The 22,187-nt window shown below is 37.7% G+C and overlaps 1 protein-coding gene across 3 annotated transcripts; it reads right to left on the reverse strand.

Moving 5' to 3' along the window:
- Nucleotides 1–872: 872 nt before the first annotated feature.
- Nucleotides 873–21,727, reverse strand: IL33R (interleukin 33 receptor). Of its 3 annotated transcripts, XM_088051466.1 has the most exons (13): nt 21,633–21,727; nt 18,953–19,155; nt 18,731–18,829; nt 17,800–17,875; nt 14,210–14,411; nt 13,781–13,943; nt 13,538–13,700; nt 11,285–11,353; nt 9,245–9,377; nt 8,995–9,152; nt 6,631–6,774; nt 4,499–4,657; nt 873–2,629 (listed from the first exon to the last, which is right to left on the reverse strand). In XM_088051466.1, the coding sequence occupies exons 3-13, from the start codon at nt 18,731–18,733 to the stop codon at nt 2,283–2,285; spliced, it is 1,617 nt and encodes a 538-aa protein (XP_087907592.1). In that variant the 5' UTR covers nt 18,734–18,829; nt 18,953–19,155; nt 21,633–21,727; the 3' UTR covers nt 873–2,282. The 3 variants fall into 3 exon arrangements, with proteins under 3 accessions (XP_087907592.1, XP_014118330.1, XP_014118381.1); XM_014262855.2 differs by lacking the exon at nt 17,800–17,875; XM_014262906.2 differs by lacking the exon at nt 18,953–19,155 and having other exon boundaries at nt 21,633–21,712.
- Between the last annotated feature and the right edge of the window lie 460 nt (nt 21,728–22,187).

Here is a 22,187-nt window from a genome sequence, read left to right on the forward strand (position 1 = left end):
TTTTACACATCATCTTCCAAACAGCCTTTGTCCAGTGCTGTAAGATATTAATGTTGCATATATGAGAAATGATAGCTTGCTACAAAAAATCATGAAATCTTCTAAAAACTTCCTTTAAGTGGTCAGGTTCTTGGGCTTCACAACCATGTGAGCTGTAGGAACATCAAATCTCAACCCTAAAGGATTCCTAGCTGGTCAGAATCTCTGAGTGCCTGTTCACCCACGAGAGGGCAGGATGACTCTGCTCTATTAAGAAGTGAAAGCAAATTTGCTCTCCATAGTCCCTTGAGGCACCAAAACCACAGAAGCACAGGGCAGAAACAAAGAAACATTAAAACTCTTTGAGGACAATATAATTCAGCAACAAAATTTCCTTGGTGCTCTTTAGTCTAAGCTTAAAGCATCCAAACTGAATCTTCAATAAGCTTTCTATGTTCATTCCTATATTATTTCTATGTTTATCTATTTCTATTTATTCTATTTATTTCTATGTTATTCTAACTCTATTTAAAACTTATCCTGTGATCTTGGAAGTGAATATTCTGTCTTGCTTGTAGCTTATGTGAAAAATCGTAGTTTATAGCAACAGGCTTTCCTGTTTTTACATATGCCTTAGTATGCTCTCTGTGGGAAGAAATGGTACTGTAGGAATAAACCAAGTCTCACACTGGCATGAATCCATTTTACAGGGCCTCTGCAGAGGCAGTAAGGTCTGTTCAGAGCTGTCTTTAGGAACAGGACCCAACACTGCACACAATCTAACGAGGTAATAGCAAAATGCAACATTTGATGCTTTATAGTTGTGGTGAAGTGAGCAATGAGTGAATGAACACTTGAAAATACAACTCATTGGTGAAAAATTGTCTGGTTTGCCATAGATCTTTTAATTGAATGCTGAGAAATATCTATACATACATTTTATGCACATTTTTTCTACTCCAAATAGCTATCTGTAAGTCTGAAGATCCATATTCAATAAAAACTTACATTAAAAGGAAAGAACTTGCCTGTTTGCATCCTGGAACAGTAAGTGTTCTGCATCCAATTTTCACTTTTTAAGTCCCTTCTGTAGCAAGTCTGAAGCTGAAAACTAAGCCTTCTCTGACAGTAAGAATTTTCTGGGTTTGAAAATCTAAAAAGATTAAAACTTGCCGGGATACCTGCACTAGAATACATCTTGTTCCTGTTCCCCTGAACTAGGAGGAGATTTGGCCCTGGCCTTTGCATCTAAGGTTATTTCCTATCAGAAAGTATAACTACATATGAGGCCAAAGCACAGAAAAAGGTAGATAATTCCTGTTATAAAAAAGCAGTCTATTTTTTCAGTAGCTTAAAGAAATGCTGTCAGTGTATCAAAAGAAGATCGTAAATTTTAATAAGTTATTTCTATCTGGAGATAATAATTACAGTAACACCATGATTACTGTACCTGAAAGATTTAAAATTTCCCCTTTGTGTGAGATTCATTTTAATAGATATATAAAATATTTTAAAGTGCATATAAAATATCTTTACATGTATTAGTGCATTTAAAAATGCATGTTTTGTATATATATATATATGTATGTATATATCAATTCATTTATTTCCTGTAACAATTCATGTTATATTTATATATAGATATAGACATGTAGATATATCAATGTATTTATTTCCCTTAACACTGCATTTTTTTACTGCTATATTCACATCATTCTCAAAAGACCCTTTAGTGAGGGTATTTTTATTTGTTTAGTATTTTTCCATACTAAGGGAAAATAAAATTTCATCTTGTCAGTATCACTATTAAATAAAAAAGGAATAAGTGTCAGAAAAAAAAGTTAACAAAAGCTTTCTTTTAAAATACTTTCTAGTTGCAAAATACACATTATACTTTCTAGTCAAATAATACAGAAGGCATTTATATGTTATCAACTGCTTTAGGAAGATGAAGTAAACCTGCAAGGCATTCAGTTAATCACAATCATAACTTTCTGTTATATATATTATATATAGATATAGATAAATATATAACTATGTATAGAAAGAGTACAGGTACGTTTCACTTTCTGTGGCATGCAAAATTCTCCACACAATCTAGAATTATTTCTTTACAGATCTCTCATACCTATAAAACATTCCTAGACCTCTTGCATCAATTTACCCCATCATTACTCAATCGAAGGACTAAAAAATGTTCAAAAAACAGAGCCAGACCTCCAGACTGTGCAGTCATGTACCTTCTGAAAGGAAAAACAGCTGTGGGCCTGTAGTGATACTGCAGCACTCTTTTCCAGGACTGTTCACCTGGTGTTAGCCGAGTGTGAGGGCCTGCGTGTCAGTGGCATATGGTACCTCACCTGCTTCCAGAACTTAGAATTGGGTGACTGTGGGTGCACCGTGTGCTCCTCTTTCCATTTGATGGTACCTTGATGCTTAATAATAAACCTAAGAGATTCCTGAAGATTCTCGTAAGTCCCAATTGTCTCCATTTCCAGAAGGATCACCTTGGTGTCATTTTGAATGAGGGCGTTGTATAAAGCAATGTGTTGATCATAAGCATCCTCTTTAGAATTAATCAGCTGGTGTGTTAGCAGGATGATCAGCCGTCTGCTCTTCTGCATCCTCTTCTCAATCGCACTGGCTGCATCTGGCAATGTACAAGAAAATTATGAGACACTGATATTTCTTTTAAAATTCTTTTGAGATTAGAAAGTCCATTTTTATTGCTTAGTAACCAGACCTAATTTCTATCTCACTTCAGTCTGATACATTTTATTTTTTATTAAAGAAAAGACTTTATCTCCTAAACCCTTCAGAAAGGCAAAAACAAAACAAAAACCAACCAAAGGGGATGGGGGAGGCGGAGAAAAAAGCAAAAAAGCCCAAAGCTCAAAGCTTTCATTTCAAATTATTTGGTATTTTTTGGTTGAAACATTATTATTTTCACTGCTTTTAAGTATTGTTAGGAATTTCTAGTCCAGTGACCTAGGGTCAAGTCCAGTAGATCTGATTGTATCAATATTGTGTTTGATCAACAGTCTCCATGTAAGGAATTGTGTTGTACCAAGTTTAATGCTTTAGAGATGATCTAGCAATACTTACCCATGGAAACTAGTCATTAGGAGACTTATGGGTGACTTGCGTCTAAGAGGCTTATTTCCAGGTGGGGTTAGCATTAACTACAGTTAATTGTCCTGTGTGCTAAATTATAGGCTAATCTGTGCATTGTGTTGGCCTTCACCCTGCAGGGGTAGATCCAGACTTTCAGGGCATCTGTGTGTCAGCACAACTGAAGGTGTTTGAATTTCCCGCTGCCATGTTGGGGAGAGCTGATCAATGCTGAAGTCACTGTGATGCTGGGCCAAAAGAAAGGAAGTGGGAGCCCAGCTGGGGAAATTCAATGCACCAATTATTTAACAAACCAGCTGATTTGCAGATGCATCAGCCAGCTCCATATGTACCCTCTTTTCTTTTGCTGGGGGCTGCCAGTTAAGTGCAGCACACTTGCACACACTTGGGGGCACCACTGTAAGTGGTGTAAGTTTTTGCCATTGACAGTTTTGTGAGCTACTGTAGCTCCTTGTGCTGGATCTGGGCATGGTCTGGCTCAACAACTTTTGCAGCTTTTTTTTATCTTCATTTTTCCCAAAGCCAGGCAGCCCTTTCACAACTTTCCAGAAGAGAAGGGCATCAAAGATCTCAGCCTCAGCTCAGGGCAGATGAATGACACCTGGCCCAATGCAGATTATTTCAGAAATGTGAAACAGAAAATGCACCAGCTTAAGCTTCTGCTCACTGACAGAGGGAGAAGATCAGTCTACAGAAGAACCAGAGCACAAGGTAAAGTCAGCTCTGGAGGAGAGCAGTTAGCATCTAGGTGGAACCAACCATACACGATAGTGATGTGGAAATTAGCACAGATGAATTAGCAAGATTTCATCCTGAAGGACAAGAAAGCAGGAATAAAGCATATCAACTCTCCCCTGAACTAATGCTGGGAATTGTGTGAAGGGAAAACAGAACATGTCAGTGAGAAGAAGCTGAACTTCTCGCAACTCTAACACCATCATAAAAGGTTGAAAACTCCTGAGTGATAACAGCAAAGGCTTTTCCTTGGCTGAGTTTGTGGGTTTCTCCTCTTCCTTGTCTTGCAGTCAGCCAAGGCAGCTCATACACAGTTTGGTTGTGGCTTTGCCCAGATAATGGCTGTACAGAGTTAGAATTTCCAAAGAACATGTGTATGCTTAAAAGAGTCACACTCAGGCTCATGTTTCCAGTGTGTTCAAGATGATAAGAAGTCTATGCCCCTTCCTTGTAGCTTGCTTTTCCTAGCACAGAGGAAAGCACAGAGTGCCCTTGTGACACCTGGCCTGAAAGAACACACAGATGGCTGCTGAGGAGGTGAGCTGCAAGGTCAGGAATGTAGAGTGACCTTCTATACACCTAAAAGGGACTAGAATCACAATTTGCTCAAGCTTGACAGGTAATTCAGTGCATTATCAGATCTGAAACTTACCTTCCCCAGGATATATATCTCTCCCATAAATACACAATTTATATCCACATTTATTTTCTAGAATATCTGGCATGATTTGGTAAACAAAATATTCCACAAAATTAGCTTCACTGGTGTGGGTTTTGGGGTAGACTACATATGCATCGTATATCTTCCCATCTATAAGGCAAAACAAGAGGAAGGAGTATTGTGTTAACATGAATTAGAGCTGTCTTTTGCCAAAAGTAGGAGAGAAATAAAAATATCAGTCACTGAAATAGATCTAAGAAGCTCTGGCCAATCTGAATAATGTATATCATCTCATGCATGTTTGGAATATAATGACTATTTGATGTTTTCCATGCTCGATTTTTTTGTCCTGTGTGTTTGTAGCTTTGGAGAACCTGTCCTTTGTATTGTGAAGGCTGTATTCCAAAGTATATGCTGTAAGAGTTGAATTGATTGATGCATATCAGCATGATACAGTGATGAAACTCAGCATTTGTTATTTCAGTGACAAAATTCGGTATTAACAGGCTTTGTCTCTCAGCACAAGATATTCCATTCAAATTCTTCCATCATGAAGATTTTATTCATCATCCCACAGCATATGATACTCCTGAGTGGAAAATCCCATTTCTTAGGAAACAGTCTTACAATCAGAACCAAGTACAAAGTATTTATTTCATTCCTTGCTTCATGTCCCTAAATTAAGTTTTCCATTACAGCGTTTTTATTCTAATCACGAATGCTTCTTTCTTTCTCTCTGGTGGAAATGGCCACATCCTTTCTTTCATTGCCAAGGTTCTTGCTCAAACCAATCTAATAGATCCTATGAGGAACAGCTGAGAGAGCCAGGGTTATCTAGTCTGGAGAAGAGAAGGCTCAGGTTTGACCCTATTTCTCTCCATAATGACCCAAAAGGAGGTAGTAGCCAGGTGGAGATCAGCTTCTCCTCCCAGACAACCAGGAATGGGAAAAGAGGCACAGTGCTAAACTGGACCAGGGGAGGTTTAGGTTGGACATTAGGAAGAATTTCTTCATAGAAAAGATGATTAGGCATTGGAATGGGCTGCCCAGGGTGGTGTTGGAGTCACATCACTGGAGGTATTTAAGGAAAGGCTGGAAGTGGCACTGAATGCCATAGTCTAGCTGACATGGTGGTGTTTGGCCATAGACCAGACTTGATGATCACAGAGATCCTCATTGATTCTGTGAATCTGTTTATTTTGTGAATCTGTAATAATAATAATAATACAATGTCCATTTCCAGAGTCTGATTAATTTCATCATGAAATAAACTTACGTGGAAACTGTCCTAAAAAAGCATACTTCTTTCCTCTTTAATGAGAAGATAAGTAACTAGATTGGCTGTAGATATCTACCATGCAGACATTGTGGTGTGAGTCAGCTTCAGATTAAAAAATTTAAAAATTGTCCTTTTAGCTGGATTTGGTCTCTTAAAAACATGTACCTCATCATGTCATTAGGCACTGCCTGCCTTTCAGCTGCCCCCTGCAGGGGTGTTCAGGTCTCACTTAAGCCCTAAGGCAGCCCCAGCAGCACCAGCTGCTTACAGTAAATTAGACAGCTAGACACAGCCACAGACCTCCAGGTTTCATGTCTAAGATGGAAACTTGCACGTGTGCACTTTCATTTCATACTAACTAAATGCAGATGTCTGAATCTTGAGCTGAAAGCAACCAATGAACTTAGATGGGATATCTTCCTCCAGAAATGTCTTCCACACTACTGGTATCTTTTTGGCCTACAAAAACTGTGTTGCTCAAACATATGCTTTTAACATGTTAGTCATCAGGTTTGTTCCTTTGCATTAGAGAGCACATAACAAGTACAGTTAACAGCACTGTAAATCAGATTTTCAAAGTCATTCAGTATCTTATGGCAAATACTTTCATTTAGAAAAACTACAAAACCAGGATTGAATCTCTCTTTTATGTAATTCAGTGCTACAAAACTGAGGAAACAAGGGAATATAAAGCACTTACAGAGCTGTGTATGACTTCTCTTTACTAAAGGTGCAAGAGAAAAGAATCTCAGGTGTCATGAGTTAGCAACGATCAAATAAATTACTTTCTCTATGATTTGTCATTTTCCCTTTTTTTAAACTTTCTTTCTCAAATCTTACTTACCATCCTTGACTGAGTAGGGCTGGAATATCTCCCGATACAAGAGGACGATATCAACTCGGAAAGACTGGTAAAGGATAACTGAGATTGCTATTGCACTTAGCAGAACCAGAGATCCTGTGATCAGGAGGACATTAGGAAGAACCTCTGCAAAGTAGAGGAATATATTGTTAGCCACAGAGAAGTAAGTTAACCCGTGTGCTGAAGCTTTAGTCTCATATCCTTACTTCTGTTACAGTTTTCAGGAGCTCAAAACAGAGATGACAAAGCTTTTTCCTTCCCCAACTGGCACAGCCAACACATAGACAGAGCCCTGAACTAGAAGCATATTATGCAGTATATAATTAATATTAATTTTGTTAATCCAGACCTACTTATGCTAAAAAACACAACTGAAAATTATGTTTAAGGATTTTGTAAATTTTAAAAACTGATTTGAATACAAACATACAAAACACAAAAAAAGAAGTGTGCACATCTTTATTACACATCTACAAGATGAGAGGCACAACCAAATCTATAGCATTTCTATTATTCTGAGAAACAAGCAGCATCGCTTTAGCATAAATATTGCTGAGCTTTTTAAGGACTGAGTAAAGAAAACTAAAGCAGAGCACAGCCACTTCTGGACACAGCATTGCTGACACCAACAGTGCTGAGGAGCAGAAGAAGACACTTTGTCAACAGCAGCAACAAGGACAAGGGCACAGATATCCATACAAAAGAGGCAGCAGTGAAAGCAAGGTCACAGTCAAGAGCTTTTATAAACATTTACTGAAGACCTATGAATAAAAAACAAAATAAGATTTGTCTATAACCCAATTAGATTCACTGATTCATGGGATGAATACATAATGTGCTCTCCTTCATCTAGTCTGTAACAGGGGGCCAGCAAGGGAGTTGTATTGATAAACCAGTGAGCAGCAGCTGTTACTCAGTTCCCTTCCCTCTCATTGCAAGTTCACTCCCACACTCAGGTACTTCAGTGCAGAGCTGGTGTGCTTCCAGCTTCCTCAGCAATGCTGCACTCAAACTCACCTATCCAACCAAAACATCTCCTGCCACCTTCCTGCTGGGTTCTATTCTGCTCTTACAATTCACCTGCATCCCTTCTAGTCTAGGCTACAGCAAGGAAATTTGTCTAGGCTTTGAAGCCATGATCCTCTAGAAAGTCATGAGCAGTCAAGAATACAGCAGGACATGGGTCTGTGCACACCCTGTGATCACAGTACACTTGATTTTACTCTACCTACGACTCTCTTTTAGAAAACCAGTCTCTGTTAAAGATCTTGACATTTACTTTCAAAGTCCCCGAGAAAAGAGTAGTTTTAGATTACACATTAGGAAGAAATTCTTTCCTGTGAGGGTGGCGAGGCACTGGAACAGGTTGCCCAGATAAATTGTGGATGCCCCATCCCTGGAAGAGGCCAGGTTGGATGGAGCTCTGAGCAACCTGGTCTAGTGAAAGGTGTCACTGCCTTTGGCAGGGGGTTTGAAACTAAATGATCTTTAAGGTCCCTTCCAAACCAAACCATTCAATGATTCCATGATTCTTGATGGTTCAGCATATCTGAAGGGATGAAAAAGATTGATCACAGCTGTTTCTTGAGCCTTCACAGACAAAATAGCATTTTCTGCAATAGGAATCTGATTCAGATGTGTTGGCAAGAGTGCTTAGGGATCTGGCTATCCCGATTACAAAACACTCCTGTATGAGCTAAGGATTATCCCTGTCCCCACCATTTACTGCCCTGGATTTTCCTTCTCTTTCAGGTACTACTAGAATTTAAAAACAAAACCAAGGGAAAGCCTTCGAAGTGCTACTCACACCTCTGTGTGGCACAGAGGGAACACAGTGGCACTCAGAGAAGATAAGGAGTGATTTTGAGGAGGTGATTCATACAACATTCAGTCCAAAAAAGGGCACTACAGTGAAGCAATATAGGAAGGAATGAATAAACAGCTGAATAAATAATAAACAAACTGGCAAACCAGGAGCTGAAACCCTTGTTTTTAAATTTTGCCTATTTTCTGCCACAATTTTACACTAGAAACAGTAGTTCTATTTGTCACAGTGGAGAATTATCCTAGGAACAGGATAATCTTATCACAGGGCTGATACAGTCACGCTCTGCATATTTCATCTCTCGCTGATACTGTTTGAATAATGGCCCACTCTCTCCCCAACCCCAAGGACTCAACCACAAGAATTTTGCAACTGGTTTGAACATGTAGGGAAGAAGAAAGCTGGTTTTGCTTCTTATTAACTGAAACTTTTTTACTATCTGAAACAAATAATAAAATAAACTCACCAACATATTTCAAATTAATTGCAAAGTGTAAAGAATCAAAACAAAAAAATTCTACCCTCAGGTTGCTCTTTGAGTTGTAATGTCACCGTGACTCTTGTGTTGTACATTGTGTTCAGTGCAATGCATGTGAAATTCGACTGCAGATCCTCCTTTTTTACTTCAGTAATATTCAAAGTGGTCTCCTCATAGTATACTTGCTCATGTCCATCAAAACTAATAGAAAAAGAAAGAGCTGGTAACATTGGTTTCAATGGTTAGGCACAGTTTGCATAGAAGAAAGATTATTCTGTGTTAAATGCACTTACAAATGAGTTTCTTCATGAAATCTTGAAAAATCAAGGTTTTCCACTGGGATGTTATCCACATCCCATCTGACAGCAGACAGTGGCTGTTTCTTAATCCCCAGGCGGGCCTGACATTTCAGAGACAAAGCAGCACCTAATGAAGATAGAGAGATGTAAACATTCCTTAATGAAAAGCTTAATTTTATTTTCCTCATAACATTTTTTTCTACAAATCTTCATACAGCTTGAGAGTTTTGTCATAACAATTTTGATATTTTTCTGAACTGCTGACAAAATGATACATAGAAAAGACAAAAGAAATAGTAAAATTAACTTTTCAACAAATGGGCTAATAACACACCAAGGATTACAAGAAGAATTATTTATTCTTTATTCTATTATTATTTATTATATATTTATATAAATATAAATTATTCTTTATATTTATTATTATTAAGGCAATCTACCCTTTACTTGTGATGCTTGACACATGTAATCAGCTAGTGAGGAACATAGAACAGATAATGGTGGTTGACACACAAATTTACTCAGAAATAACCTAATTAAATTTCAGTATATATTATTTTGCATAAGACTTGTGTGTGCCTTATTTTGGATTTTATTTAAGCTGGACCAAAGTAAAGTAAACCAGTCCAAGCAAAACTAATCCAGGAAATTACTTACTAAATATTTCCCATTAGGAAATATTTATTCCAAAGTAAGGGTCACCATTGCACCAAAAGAAAGTGTAATTAAAACATGTTAAATTGTTTGCATGTAAGTCCGTATCTAAGCAGGTCTTAGATAAGTTATCAAATCTTATGGTTCAGTCATGAATTGGTATTAGGGAGCATGGAAAAATCCCTTCATCTTTGCGAACTGGAGACAATAGAACCAGCACATCAATTGGGTTTTCAATGAAGAATGAATTTGTTCCATGCAAGCAGTGCCAGAACAATAGGCAGAGCCCACAGAGCACTAGGCACTGACCATTTACTAGAGAAAGCTTGTCCTTGAGCAGAGACAATCTAATTTCTGAGCAACAAAGCAAATGGGAGAAAGAGGAAAAAAGAATGGGAATGTGAGTCAACTGATAAGTCTCTGAGCCCCAGCATGTAGCACAGAGAGGGCTGTGGACCCCTGCAGTATCTGCTACCAGAGCAGCCTTGCTGTAGGACAGAGGAAGAAGAATGGTAGTTACAATCCCTTCTCCCACTGGCCCAGCTTCACCCCACTTGCTCTGGCAGAGAGACATCCTGGATTACCTATTTAGATTTCAGATGGGTTTAGTCTCTTGCTGGAGCACTCCACCTTTCTCCACTGACTACAGAAAAACACCAGACAGCTCTCACTCCTACCAGAAACACCTTGCACTTGATGGTGCAAGTTACCCAGAATGAATCTGAATCCCTGAGAACATCTATAGCCCTGAACAGAGGGGAGCCAGGAGAAAGCTCTACATCATGGGCTGTCCGACCAGCTCTGTCTAAATTCACTGCCTGGTCCTGTCCCTCCCAGAACCTTCCAAGAGACTGGTCTGATCACTGCTAGCCAGCATGGATATGAGACAGGCAGTGCTCCTCAGCCTCAGGGCCAGCAACCAGTTCCTTGCTCTCCTTCATTTCCCAACAGAGACCCAGGCCACTGTCTCCACATGGGCACTGAAGGCAGCAAGGAGTAGCTCTGGTCACAAGAATAGTCCATCCTTCCCTCTTAGGGGTACCATCAAGCAGTTTCAAGGGATTTAGCCACAGCCCTGTTTGAAGTGGATGGAAGATGTCACCTTTCAGTTGAGATGTAATTATTCACTCTGTGAATTATCCTGGTTTATCTTGGTGAAAGTAGAACAAGTTATTTCAATCTTCTTAAACTTCACTTAATGCCTAAATAACCCATCAGTTATATCTAACTTCACATCCCTGGGCCTGGAGGCAAATCTGGTAAATGTTATGGTGCAAAACTGTGATGAAAAGTCCCATCATTACACCTTCTTGAAGATATTCATGTCTGCTAGAACATTACAAAATGCTAATTTAACAACAAATTAAAATTTGTACTCACCAAGTTCTGCTTCTACTACATCTTTATTCTTTGGAAATATGATTTGAGGTGGTAGAAGTGAGTATTTCACTTTAGGAATTAAGGAGAAAAAGAAAGCATGCATTAGCAAGCTGTGAAAACGCATTTTTTGTAAGATAATGTTTGTAATCTGTACAATATTTTATGATCACCAAACAGAATTGCAAACTAACAGTGTTTCACATACCTATTGGGATCATCTGGTTTTAGTCCACCAACCAAATATCTCTGGGGAGTATGTACATGTTAATATTTTCAGTATTTTCTCCCCATCTATTTAATTTTACCTTTGTACATAGAAAGTAAGGAAAAAAAATAGTTTTGAAGTATAGTTTTAGCTGTTGACGGGGGGAAAAAAGAAAATACTGTTATTGGCTTGTGTGTTTTCTCAGCTGTTTTGGGTTTTTTTTTAAGAGGCACTTGAGAAATTACATCTATTATATCAAATAGATAATATGTACTTTTATGCAGTATCTGAACTACAAACGAATATATTGCTTTTTGACTCTTTCCTCATTAAGCTTTCCCATCTCACGGCACCTCTGTAAAACCTGTATTTCCCAAAAAAATCTGTAGGAACACATTTCAGTCCCTGCTTCCCAGACTGACTGAATATGATAAAATAGAAGTCAGGAGAGAGCCAGTAACTTCCCAGCTATCTGACAATATTGAGTTCTCAACTGCCAGCATTCAGAAATAGAAAGTCCTCTGGATTAGCATGAATCTGCAAGGCAACAGGAATGTATATCATAATTCTCTAATATTAACAAAATAGAACAGCTCCACTCATGAGCATACTAATTTTAAGGTCTGACAAAAACTCAAAGAAGTTGTCATTAAGTACTTTGAATTTGGCAAAACCTGGAGCAGATGTGCCAGACCCCACCCAGATTTCACATGTGTTGCAATCTCTTCTTTCTGCAAGGATTTCAAAAGAAAATTAGATGAACTTCAGGATCTGCCTGGATGTAAAAAAGATTTTTTTGTAAATTTTGTAAATTGGAATGCCTTTACGTCAAATAAAACCCAGAAATTTCTTTTGTAATCCTCCAGGAAGAACAGTAGTCCAGAACAGTTAGAGAAGTTTTGATGAAGTACATTCAAACAAAAATTGTTAGGCAGAGAAGTATCATGTAAAGCATAATTGTAATCATGTAGAGCAACAGGTAGAAAAGGAAGAAAGGCACAACATTTCCCAGCTACTGAACTAGGTCTTTGCTCAAATCTGTCTTCTGTCCAGCTCAGAATAACCAGAGCTAGCTCTGCTACTGAGATCTGGGCACAGCAGCAAAAACTGCATCCAAGGCTCCCACACTCCAAGAGTGCATTCTGCCCACAAGCTGTGTGCCTCTCCAGAGCAAAAAGGCCTGCTTTTCAGTCTGCAAATGGACATTACTTCAAACAAACAAATAACTAAACAACAACGAAACAACCACGTGAACCAAACTCAAGATCTCCACCACCCCCCAAGAAAAGGTCTTTCTGACTATTTTTCTACTGATCTGATTGCAGAACTGAAGATACATTTTGAAGTTTTGCAAGTTGATACAATCTGAAACTGCAAATTTCTGTATGCCCTTTCCTGAGCACCATCCAAATACAAAGCCTCCCTGAGGAAACTGCATCCTAGCGGCACTCCAAATTCCACAAACCTCAGTCATATTGGCTATGTTCAAAATCACAGAGATATAGTAAGCACTGAGATCCATCCATTTTCTATTTCTACGTTTATCTTGTTCATTTTGTCTTATTCAAGACAAATTTAAAAGTTTTTCCAGTCCTACTATCAAATAAATGTTAAATGGTTGAGACGGACCAAGAGGCATTAAGCTGTAGGCCATCAAGACATGACAGATCTAGTGATCACCAGACAATCCTCTCTAGCCACGAAATCTGCTGCCCTCAAAAAGTAGAAAGCAGAGCATTGTGGCATCCCACTGAGGAGATCCTTCATTTCAGAAATGCGCTACCAGAGAACTCAACCAACCACAGCACTTAACCAGAGTCATCAGAATCTTTTAAACAGAAAACTGAATGAGACCAGACCCCATCTTGGTCAAATCATATTGGTCTTGATTGCCATCCACAAAATTAATCTAATAAAGCTAATCTAAATCTTAAAAAAGTTGATAAAACAAACCATCCAAAACTCTTTTAATGTACAAAAGGAGTTCCTTTTGCTCTTAGTTGATATTAGTCTTTTTATCTTAGCAAGCTAAAGAATTACTGTCTTACCCTCACTGATGAAAATTCTTGTTGCTGATACATTAAACACATTTCCTTTATGGGTATAAATAAATTTACAAGTATAATAACCATTATCCTCTGTTCTTGGATTCTCAATAAAGAGATAATTTTCTTTCGTGAAGTATCTCTGTCCCTGAAGAGGTTTGCAGTCCTGGAAAAGAAAAATGTGTTTGGTTTCAAAGAGCTTTTCAGTATTCTGACCTACACTGGCACTATCAGGGTTTTATTTACCTTATACCACTGGACAATAGTAGCATTCTTATAGTTATCAATGGTAGGACAAGCAATTTTTCCTCTTCGAGTGTCATTTGCGTAATGAATCCGACTTGGGAAGCATTCTCCTGGCTTGTATGAGTGCACTTGCACACTCATGTTGTATGACTTTGTGCGATTACTTGAAAAATGGAATAAGGTATGTCAGTAATTGTATTTTTATATGGAATATATTAATGTTTATAACAAATGTGTGTCATACTATAAACGTGGATGATTACTATATTTCAGTCACAGCTGGATTTCAATGACCTGCCATGAAAATAGCAGTTGCAGGGTGAAAACTTACAAAGAAAGTAATCATTTTCACAAATTATAATTAGAATATATCATCAAAATATATATTCTTGCCAGTCTTACACCTTCCACTTTCCATGTGGCACTTACAAATGTGTTACACAAGTGTAGTTTCCAGAATCCTCTCTAGAAATTGGCAGAAACCAAAGATAATGTTCTACGGAAAATACTCGTGATCCCTCTTCTTCCGCAGGAATTATTTGGTGAGTATCCATGCGATACCAAGTGATTTTCACAGATGAATTCCATTTGGGACATTTTATAACTAAAGCCTCACCTTCCATAGGATCAACTGCAAATGAACAAAAGATTAAAATCTCAGATAAATTAAACCTTTGTCCACTGAGACAGAGATTTTGGTATTCCTGGATCAGTATGCCAGTCATGTCCCTCTACCCTCCTTGAGCCCTCCTTTTGAGAGATGATACATAGCAGGCTTATTTTCACTAAATTGTCTTTCAATAAAAACTTTGTTTACCTTGAGTTATGGAATCATTTGTTTCCAAAAACATTAACTAACATGCAGGGCACAAATAAACAAATCCCTAGGTTCTAAGCAGAGACACAGTAAAAAATAGGAGGACTTAATTGAAAAAACAGTTTTTTCTTACAGTGAGCTTATTATGTAAATATTTTCCTAAAATATTGTTTTTATTCAAAACAAATTAAAACACAAAGAAAAAATATTTGCTTTAATGTAGTTATCTTTCCTTACATCAGTATAATGAATATTTATTTATGCAACAGATGAGTGCTTCTTTTTCTGCCTCTTTAATACAGAGAAATGAAATTGATTTATTTTTTTTCCTGGAAGAAAATAATCACAGATGAAGGAAGTCTGTAGATTAGATCCTTAGGAAAAATAAAATAAAATGAAAACACAAAAAAACAGCTTCTCTCTGAAGTTCATGAAAATGGTGTGGGGAAAAAATGAAAGCAATGTGATACCCTGAAAGGAAGAATCTGATGAGAAGGTGGGAAGGTGAAAAGGTACCAGAAATATTTGAGACAAATAAGAAGCTTAGAAAAATAAACCACATGTGGTCACACATAAAAAACTTGGGAGTAAGACACTAAATTTTCAATTTTTTTTTTTTTTAAGTGAGTATAATTCTACTTTTGAATACTGAAATTGGTCCAGAGAAAATAGAATCAAGCAATTTTGACAAATACTTAAGTGCTCAGGTACCTGAATAGTGTACTGGCCACTGAAAACAAACATTAATCTGAAAGTTAAATTGCATTCTGAGAAGAAAAAGATGGGAGTATGAGAAAGAATGATAACAAGAAAAAGATTGAGATTGGCAGAGGAACTGCAGCAGATAAGGGAACATGAAAATGAGAGTAGATAACCAAACAGCTAACCAAATGTCATGGTGTAGCTTTACCTTTAAGACAGCTTAGAAAGAGAGGAAGTTAGAGCTGCTGGTGGCTGATGGGAGATTTTCCTCCTGACCAATTATCAGTCATTTCCAAGAATTGACAGCAGATCTGACCATTAAAAAGTGAATTCAACTTGTAAACACCCCCTTAAGAAGTACAGAGAGAGTTCTCTTGCCCTCTTTGGTTTCCGGCTTTTGACAAGGTAGCAAGCTCTGTCCTGGCCTCCTTCCCCCCCTCCAGGCCGACAAGGCCGCAGGGAGGGGTGGGGGAGAGAAGCAGAGTCGGTCAGCCGAGCTTGGTTTTCAGTTTCTGCTGCGGAACTGAAACCTGACACTATGAACTCTTGCAGCTTTCTAAAGCTTTTAATTCTTTTACTACTTGGATAAATGAACAGATTACTCCTTTTTCTCAGAAAAGACAGAGAACAAGAGAGACAATCAACATGCAAAAAACATAGAACCACTAAAAACAGTGAGAGAAAGAGTTAAGTTTAAGTAAAAAGGAGAGAATAAGGAGATGCGTACAGCTGAAATATCTTTTTGTAAAAGCTATGGAGATGGGTAATAGTAGTTTAAAAGACTCCTTTAATTCATGACTAGAGTATGGGAGGAATAGAGTATTCAAAGTGTGGACTTTTTAAAAAAAGAGAGAGTGATTGTGATACTGTGAGTTGCTGGAGATGGATAGAGTGAAGATTTTTTGAAGCCTTGAAGAGCAAAGCAAAAGCTGTTTTCCAGGAAGGCTCACAGAGACAGATGAAGAAGACTTCTGCCTTTGAATAACTCATCCTTAAAATAGTATCCCTAGACTCATTTGACCCATGCACACCTCGGAATAATGTGGAATGGGAGGAGTGAACTCTAAAAACTCCATAGATCGACAAAAAGAGACTTCTGTTTCTCTACAAAGAATGAAAGAAAGACTATAGCAAAAATTGAGACTGTTTTTGACCACCAAAGTTCTAAAGTTTTTTTGTCTCTATGTTATCATGTGTACAAAAAAATAGTTAAGTGGTGAGAGATAAAAGAGTTTTCTGGAAGTTTATTCTAGTGTTCTTATTCTTGTAGTTTGTTAATAAACTGTTTCTATTCCTTTTAAGTTTTAAGCCTGTTTTGCTCTTGTTCAAATCCATATCTCACAGAAAGAAATAGTAATTTTTTAGTTACTGGTTTTAAACCACAACACCAAAACAGACAGTGTCTATCAAAAATGACATTTTACAGTGGTGGCTTTAGACATGTAGGTGCACAAATCAGGAGGTGAGAGTCTCTACGTGATGAACACCTGCTCTGGGTCTTTCTAAAGGAGTGGTCTGTCTCCATTGATATTGTCATTTCACTTAATAATTTGGGTCTCCTAAATTAGCCAGGTATAAGTAACCCCAATGCCATCATTTTAAGTTTTCCCACCCACAAGCATTGCAAAGACACTGGGACATATCAGGGGGGACAGAAAAGGCAGCATTGCCCTGCCAAAGGTGGAACACATTTTAAATACAAAGATTTCTTTGAGGAAAAATAGTGTGGAGAGGGAAGACAAGAAAGAAAGGCCCCATGTAAACTCAATGACATCCATTAAAATCATCTTGGCAAATTCTTCAGCAGAATTTGGCATCTTAATAAATTAAATTTGCTTGAGTCTTAGCATTCCTATTGTAAAATTGACAATATGGACAAATATTTAGAGGTCATATTTTACATAATTTTTCAGCCAAATGAGTATGTCAGCTAGAGAATAGAAGTACAAGAGTGCTGTGTGACACTGTGTCACTGGTCAGGAGTATATAGCTGAGTCAGTAACACTGGCCCATCAGAAAGAGTTTACTGTTCTGGACATTCCCCCTGTGCAGGGAAATATTACTGTTACACTGCATTTTTCAATTAACACCCCCAAATTCGGGACATTGAAGAGCTTTTCTATGGAGCACCGATTTACACCCTTGACTCAGCAGGGTGCATATGCATGTGCGCTGCTCAGTGCAATTAAAGCATGCTCTTGGAGTTTGTGCCCAGCTGGGACATGCCACCAGCTACTCTCAAATTCTTTCAAGAAGACCCTTTTCTTTCTGCTTGCAGAGGTGACAAGTGGCAGAAGTTGAACCTAGACTTGCTGTCGTAGAAATGGACAGTGTTTGATGAATTTTAATATACATTAAAAGCTTGATTTTAAGTTGTGATTTCTGGCTTGAGGTGAACTCACTAACTTTAGGATTAAAAATAAAACCACCAATTTGGAAACAGCCTACACATTTCTACAGAACAAACCTTATCAGAAACTATTTTTAAAATGTGACTTACATATTTCAGATGTCATGGAAACCGAGAGGAAGGTAGATAGGAGTATCAAATCTATATTCCCCATCATATTTCTAAACTAGGAAGAAAAACATTGGTATCTTAGAATATACTCTGCATTAGTAATGCTGTATCGATGTACATCAGAAAATTGAATGGAAAAGCATATGCACTACTAAACTTCATCATGTGAGCTGCTCTGTACAGTAAGCATGTGTGAGTGCACATAGCAGTGGGTTTGCAGCTTTGACGTGATGTTATTTGTTCTATCATCACTGAAACTACAGTTATAACAGTTTAGTGGGAGTCAGGGAATTACTCTGCCATGGTGCACCTCAGGCAGAAGCCTCTTTTAATTTGCTTGCGCTTTTTTCTTAAGGGAGATAAATGTACTTTGGCATTATCTTCAAGGTCAAGTGAAGACAAATTGTACCTCAGCTCAGAAAGGGACAGATCCTGGATTTAAAAATGTAAACCCTGGTTTTGAATTAAGGTTACATCCTTACATACAATCAATTGCTTAGGTGCACAATACTTTTTTTGTCTTTTTATGAAATGGGAGTTATCTTCAGTGACAGCTTATCTAGGTGAATGTTTAGCAGTGAGATCAAAACCAGGTGAGTGTCATAAACAATGCTAAGCTGAAGGGGAACTGACAAAATGGTCTGGAAAGGTAGGTAAAGGAGCATATACTTAGCTAACAGCAGCAGGGCAGATCCTGAATCTCACTGATGTTTCCATTTGTGTCCAAATGATATGCACCAGCAGTAATTCACACCTCGTGGTGTGGCTCGAGAGCTCTCCAGCAAACCCCTTTATTTAAAAAAACTGACCATTTGATCGTGGGCATTAAATTGACCTAATCCAGGAATATCTCAGGAGACAGCAGGCATGCAATCCAGCTATACTGCATAGCTGTAAGCATTCTACTTACCATTAAAAAGCCTTGAATTCAGTTCTTCACAGCAGATCACAGAGCAGTGGGTTCTATTGTGGTGTATGAGTAAGCAGCAGTCACAGGGTCCTACAGGCACTAGACAAGTTGTTTTCAAGAGAAATCAGGTTAGAAAGGAAATATCATTTAACTTGCAGATAGTGAGCACAAGGGGAGTAGTGAAAAACAGGCAAGAAATGTAAGTACTGTCGTCACACTTACTGCAAGGAATTTTTATTTCAGTGCCAAAAACTTCCAGACTAAATAAACATTGACAAGACTTATCAAGTACTATGTTTTTGCCAAGTCTGCAATTCAGAGCAAACTCAGTTCTGAACTTTCAGAAATATCATCAGCTTTGTATTGATACGGAAAGTTTCTTCTTTCAGAAGGTTTAATAATATCCAGAGGGTTATTCTTAAACTCTGAAAAAACAATAAAAAAAATAGTGTTCAAAAAGCATGAGAATTTCATTGAAGGTATTATGCAGGGATATTCACAAATCACAGAAAAGATAAAAAAAAGCAGCATCTCAACATTCATGTCACAGCAAAGCTGATGCCATGTCTTTTACAGGAAGTGAGTGACCAGTCAGGAGAAATATTATGTTTGAGGATCTACTTGCTTTCATTATTGCTGGAGAAAAGCACCACACACAAGTACAAATCTACTGACTTCCTTTATTTTAAGGAAACCTTAGGCCAGGTGAACAGATTTTTAGAGGGTACTTTATAACACTAACATGAAGACTTTTGCCCTGGAAGGAATGAACAAGGTGTTCATGAGTGACCTGGGACTGGACAGACCCTTAGGAGAAAAAGATACGGCACAAAACGGCACAATGAAATCCACAACATCAGCACAGCAAAGCATTCATCTTCATTCATCATTATGAGCATGAGGCTTGTTCCTAGAAGTTATTCCTAACATTACCTGGGACCAAAAATATCTAGAATATTCCTTCTCTACTGGGATCCTTTTCCCACCAAATGCTTGGTTTTATTCCAGTGACTTATTTTGCTCCAACAAGGTATGCCAGCAGTAATATTAACTGCCTTTCTATTTTTTAGAGCGATCTTGTTTAGATAAGTGATACCTCAGCAAGATGACAAAAACTAAACTGATTGATTTTTAAAGAAAGATAATTTCATAGGCTGTTTGGAGTCTTTCTGAAATGAGGGTGGTTTTTTCTCATTTGTTATTTTATTTGTAAGTATTTATTAGGATTTTAACCACAAGTAATACCACTTGGAGACACTGACAAGTCCCTTATTGCCAATGTTATTGCAGCCCTATAAATGGAAGGCTGGTGATTACCAGAAAGTTGCAAGGAGATTTGCTTTCACCATTTTTGAGATACAGATTTTTCCAGGAAGGGAAACAGCCAAACACTTGCTCTCACCAACTTTTTTAACAAGCACCAGGATGACTCAGGAGTAAGAAATTCATAATTTCCTATCTCCGTACTTGCCAGTTTTTGCAATTAGCCTTCTGTTTATTGAAAAAATGTGTCTTTGAGAGACCTTAGACATACTGGGCTACCAGCCTGCACCAAAAGAATGCAAAATATTCCAGCTGAGATTCTCCCCATCAAATTTGATGATTGCTTTACTGATTTTCCCTCCATTTTTAAGTCGCTGTGTATTGCAGCGGTTCAAGTAGGGTTTAGGGGTTGTGTGCATGAATATGTACAATATTCTGTATTGAAAGAGGAATGTTGCCTGAAAATTCAAAGAGCTCACACAATTAAAAAAGCAATGTGATTTTGTTTGCATTTTCCAAAGTCAGTGGTAAACCAGCAAAGCAGCAAATTATATCAACATGAACTGAAACAGAGGTTGCAGGTCTAGACAGAAAAGAGCAAGAAAAGGACTGGTTCTACACTGCCTGGCAGCTTCTTCCTATAGCTTAGAATGACTGTGTGGTATGAGTGTAAGCCTCTGTAAACAAAAACTTCAGTGTGATGCTGAAAAAGCACTGGATTCAAAATTTGGGATAACCATCTGAGTAGGTCAAAACCTAGCTCCTAATGATCCACTACCAGAGGAAGGTGAGAGAAGGTGGAACCCATTGTGTATATTGCAGAAGCAGTGGTCTGTGGGGCTGAACTCATTGCTTCTCTGAAGGCAACTGTGTTACTAACATAGTCCTGATTTTCATTCCAAAAATCTATTTTCCAAAAAAATGTTTATAATGCTGTTTCTATAAGTGACAAACATTACCTTGCATACTAACAAAACCTGGAAATAGTATTGCAATTTCTACCAAAAAAACTTAACGGACTTTACAATGTAAACATACCACGAAAGAGCAGTTCTGTGCGATTTTTTCACTGATATATACACAACCCATACACCTTTTTTGAAATTATTTTCATTCTTCTATCAAACCAGAAAATCCATTCTGACTGAAAACATCCTGTTAAAATTGCAACAGTAAAACTGAACTTATTCCAGAACTCACATTCACAAGAGTTAACAATTATACTGGCTACAGGTGTATGTGTGAAATTTAGGAATTTCAGTAATAAAGCATGAAATTTCTAGAACTGATATACATATTATTCTTAAAAAATATTTTTAAACAAAAAAATACATATATATGTTAAACACTGAAAAATCAATTGCAGAGTAAAGATTTTCTGTGTGTTTGACAAACTATTAAAAATATACTCCGGGAAACTGATGGCAAAATCCATTTCTAAATACATTTCACTACAAGGCAATTTTTTATGTTTGTCCCTAGACAATAGACACTATTTGTCTATCATGGAAGCATACCCACTATTTTAATCTAATATTATTTCTCGAGATAAAGAAGCACATAAGTAAATTGAAATAAACTTTCTTATCAAATACTTCTATTATTTCTGGTTAAATGACAATATAAAAATTTGACCTACCATTTGGAAAATTCAGAAAGCAGAGAAGTGGCTTGTTCTCTGTGGATGGGTCTTTTGCAGAGATTTCTCTTCTTAGCTTGTACCAGATATTACTGTGAGCTCTTTTTATGTGGCTTGGGCAGTTCATATCTCTAGCAGCAAGATACACAAATGCATTCTGAGACACCTCCCACTGAACAGAGCAGAACATGCAAATTACTGTAGCAATTTACTTTAAGTACCTACAAGATATAGCATCTCATTATTCCAGCTAATCAGGCATCTTTTACCACTAGCTTAGATTTTTCTTTATTGCAAATTATTCCTTTTTAGCGCAATTATAGTGCAGTAAGCCTGCTGGCTGGGGAGCACAGAGAGGGGACACTCAGATTGCAGAAGGCACTTTGAAACAGATTTTGCTTGAAAACAACAGCTTTGCATGGTCTAGTCAAGCAGCAGGTCCCTGAGAACAGCTTGAAAAGTCTCTGGAGAATCGCAAGCAGTTTTTACTGAAGGAAGCTGCTTCACTGAAGCTAGGCTGGGAAAAGGTGGTGTTGAAAAACCAGTTCTCTGCAC

The sequence above is a fragment of the Pseudopodoces humilis genome, chromosome 2 (assembly GCF_049639895.1).
Source record: "Pseudopodoces humilis isolate 2021_Gansu_Grassland_sample_001 chromosome 2, ASM4963989v1, whole genome shotgun sequence".
Classification (NCBI taxonomy): domain Eukaryota; kingdom Metazoa; phylum Chordata; class Aves; order Passeriformes; family Paridae; genus Pseudopodoces; species Pseudopodoces humilis.

What these genes read in the sequence shown, in the direction of transcription:
- IL33R (XM_014262855.2), bottom strand. An exon ending in TTTCATGAAGAAACTCATTT is followed by an intron (nt 9,153 to 9,244) that starts GTAAGTGCATTT and finishes TTTTTCTATTAG; the next exon opens with TTTTGATGGACATGAGCAAG. An exon ending in AGATATATATCCTGGGGAAG is followed by an intron (nt 2,630 to 4,498) that starts GTAAGTTTCAGA and finishes GTACATTGCCAG; the next exon opens with ATGCAGCCAGTGCGATTGAG.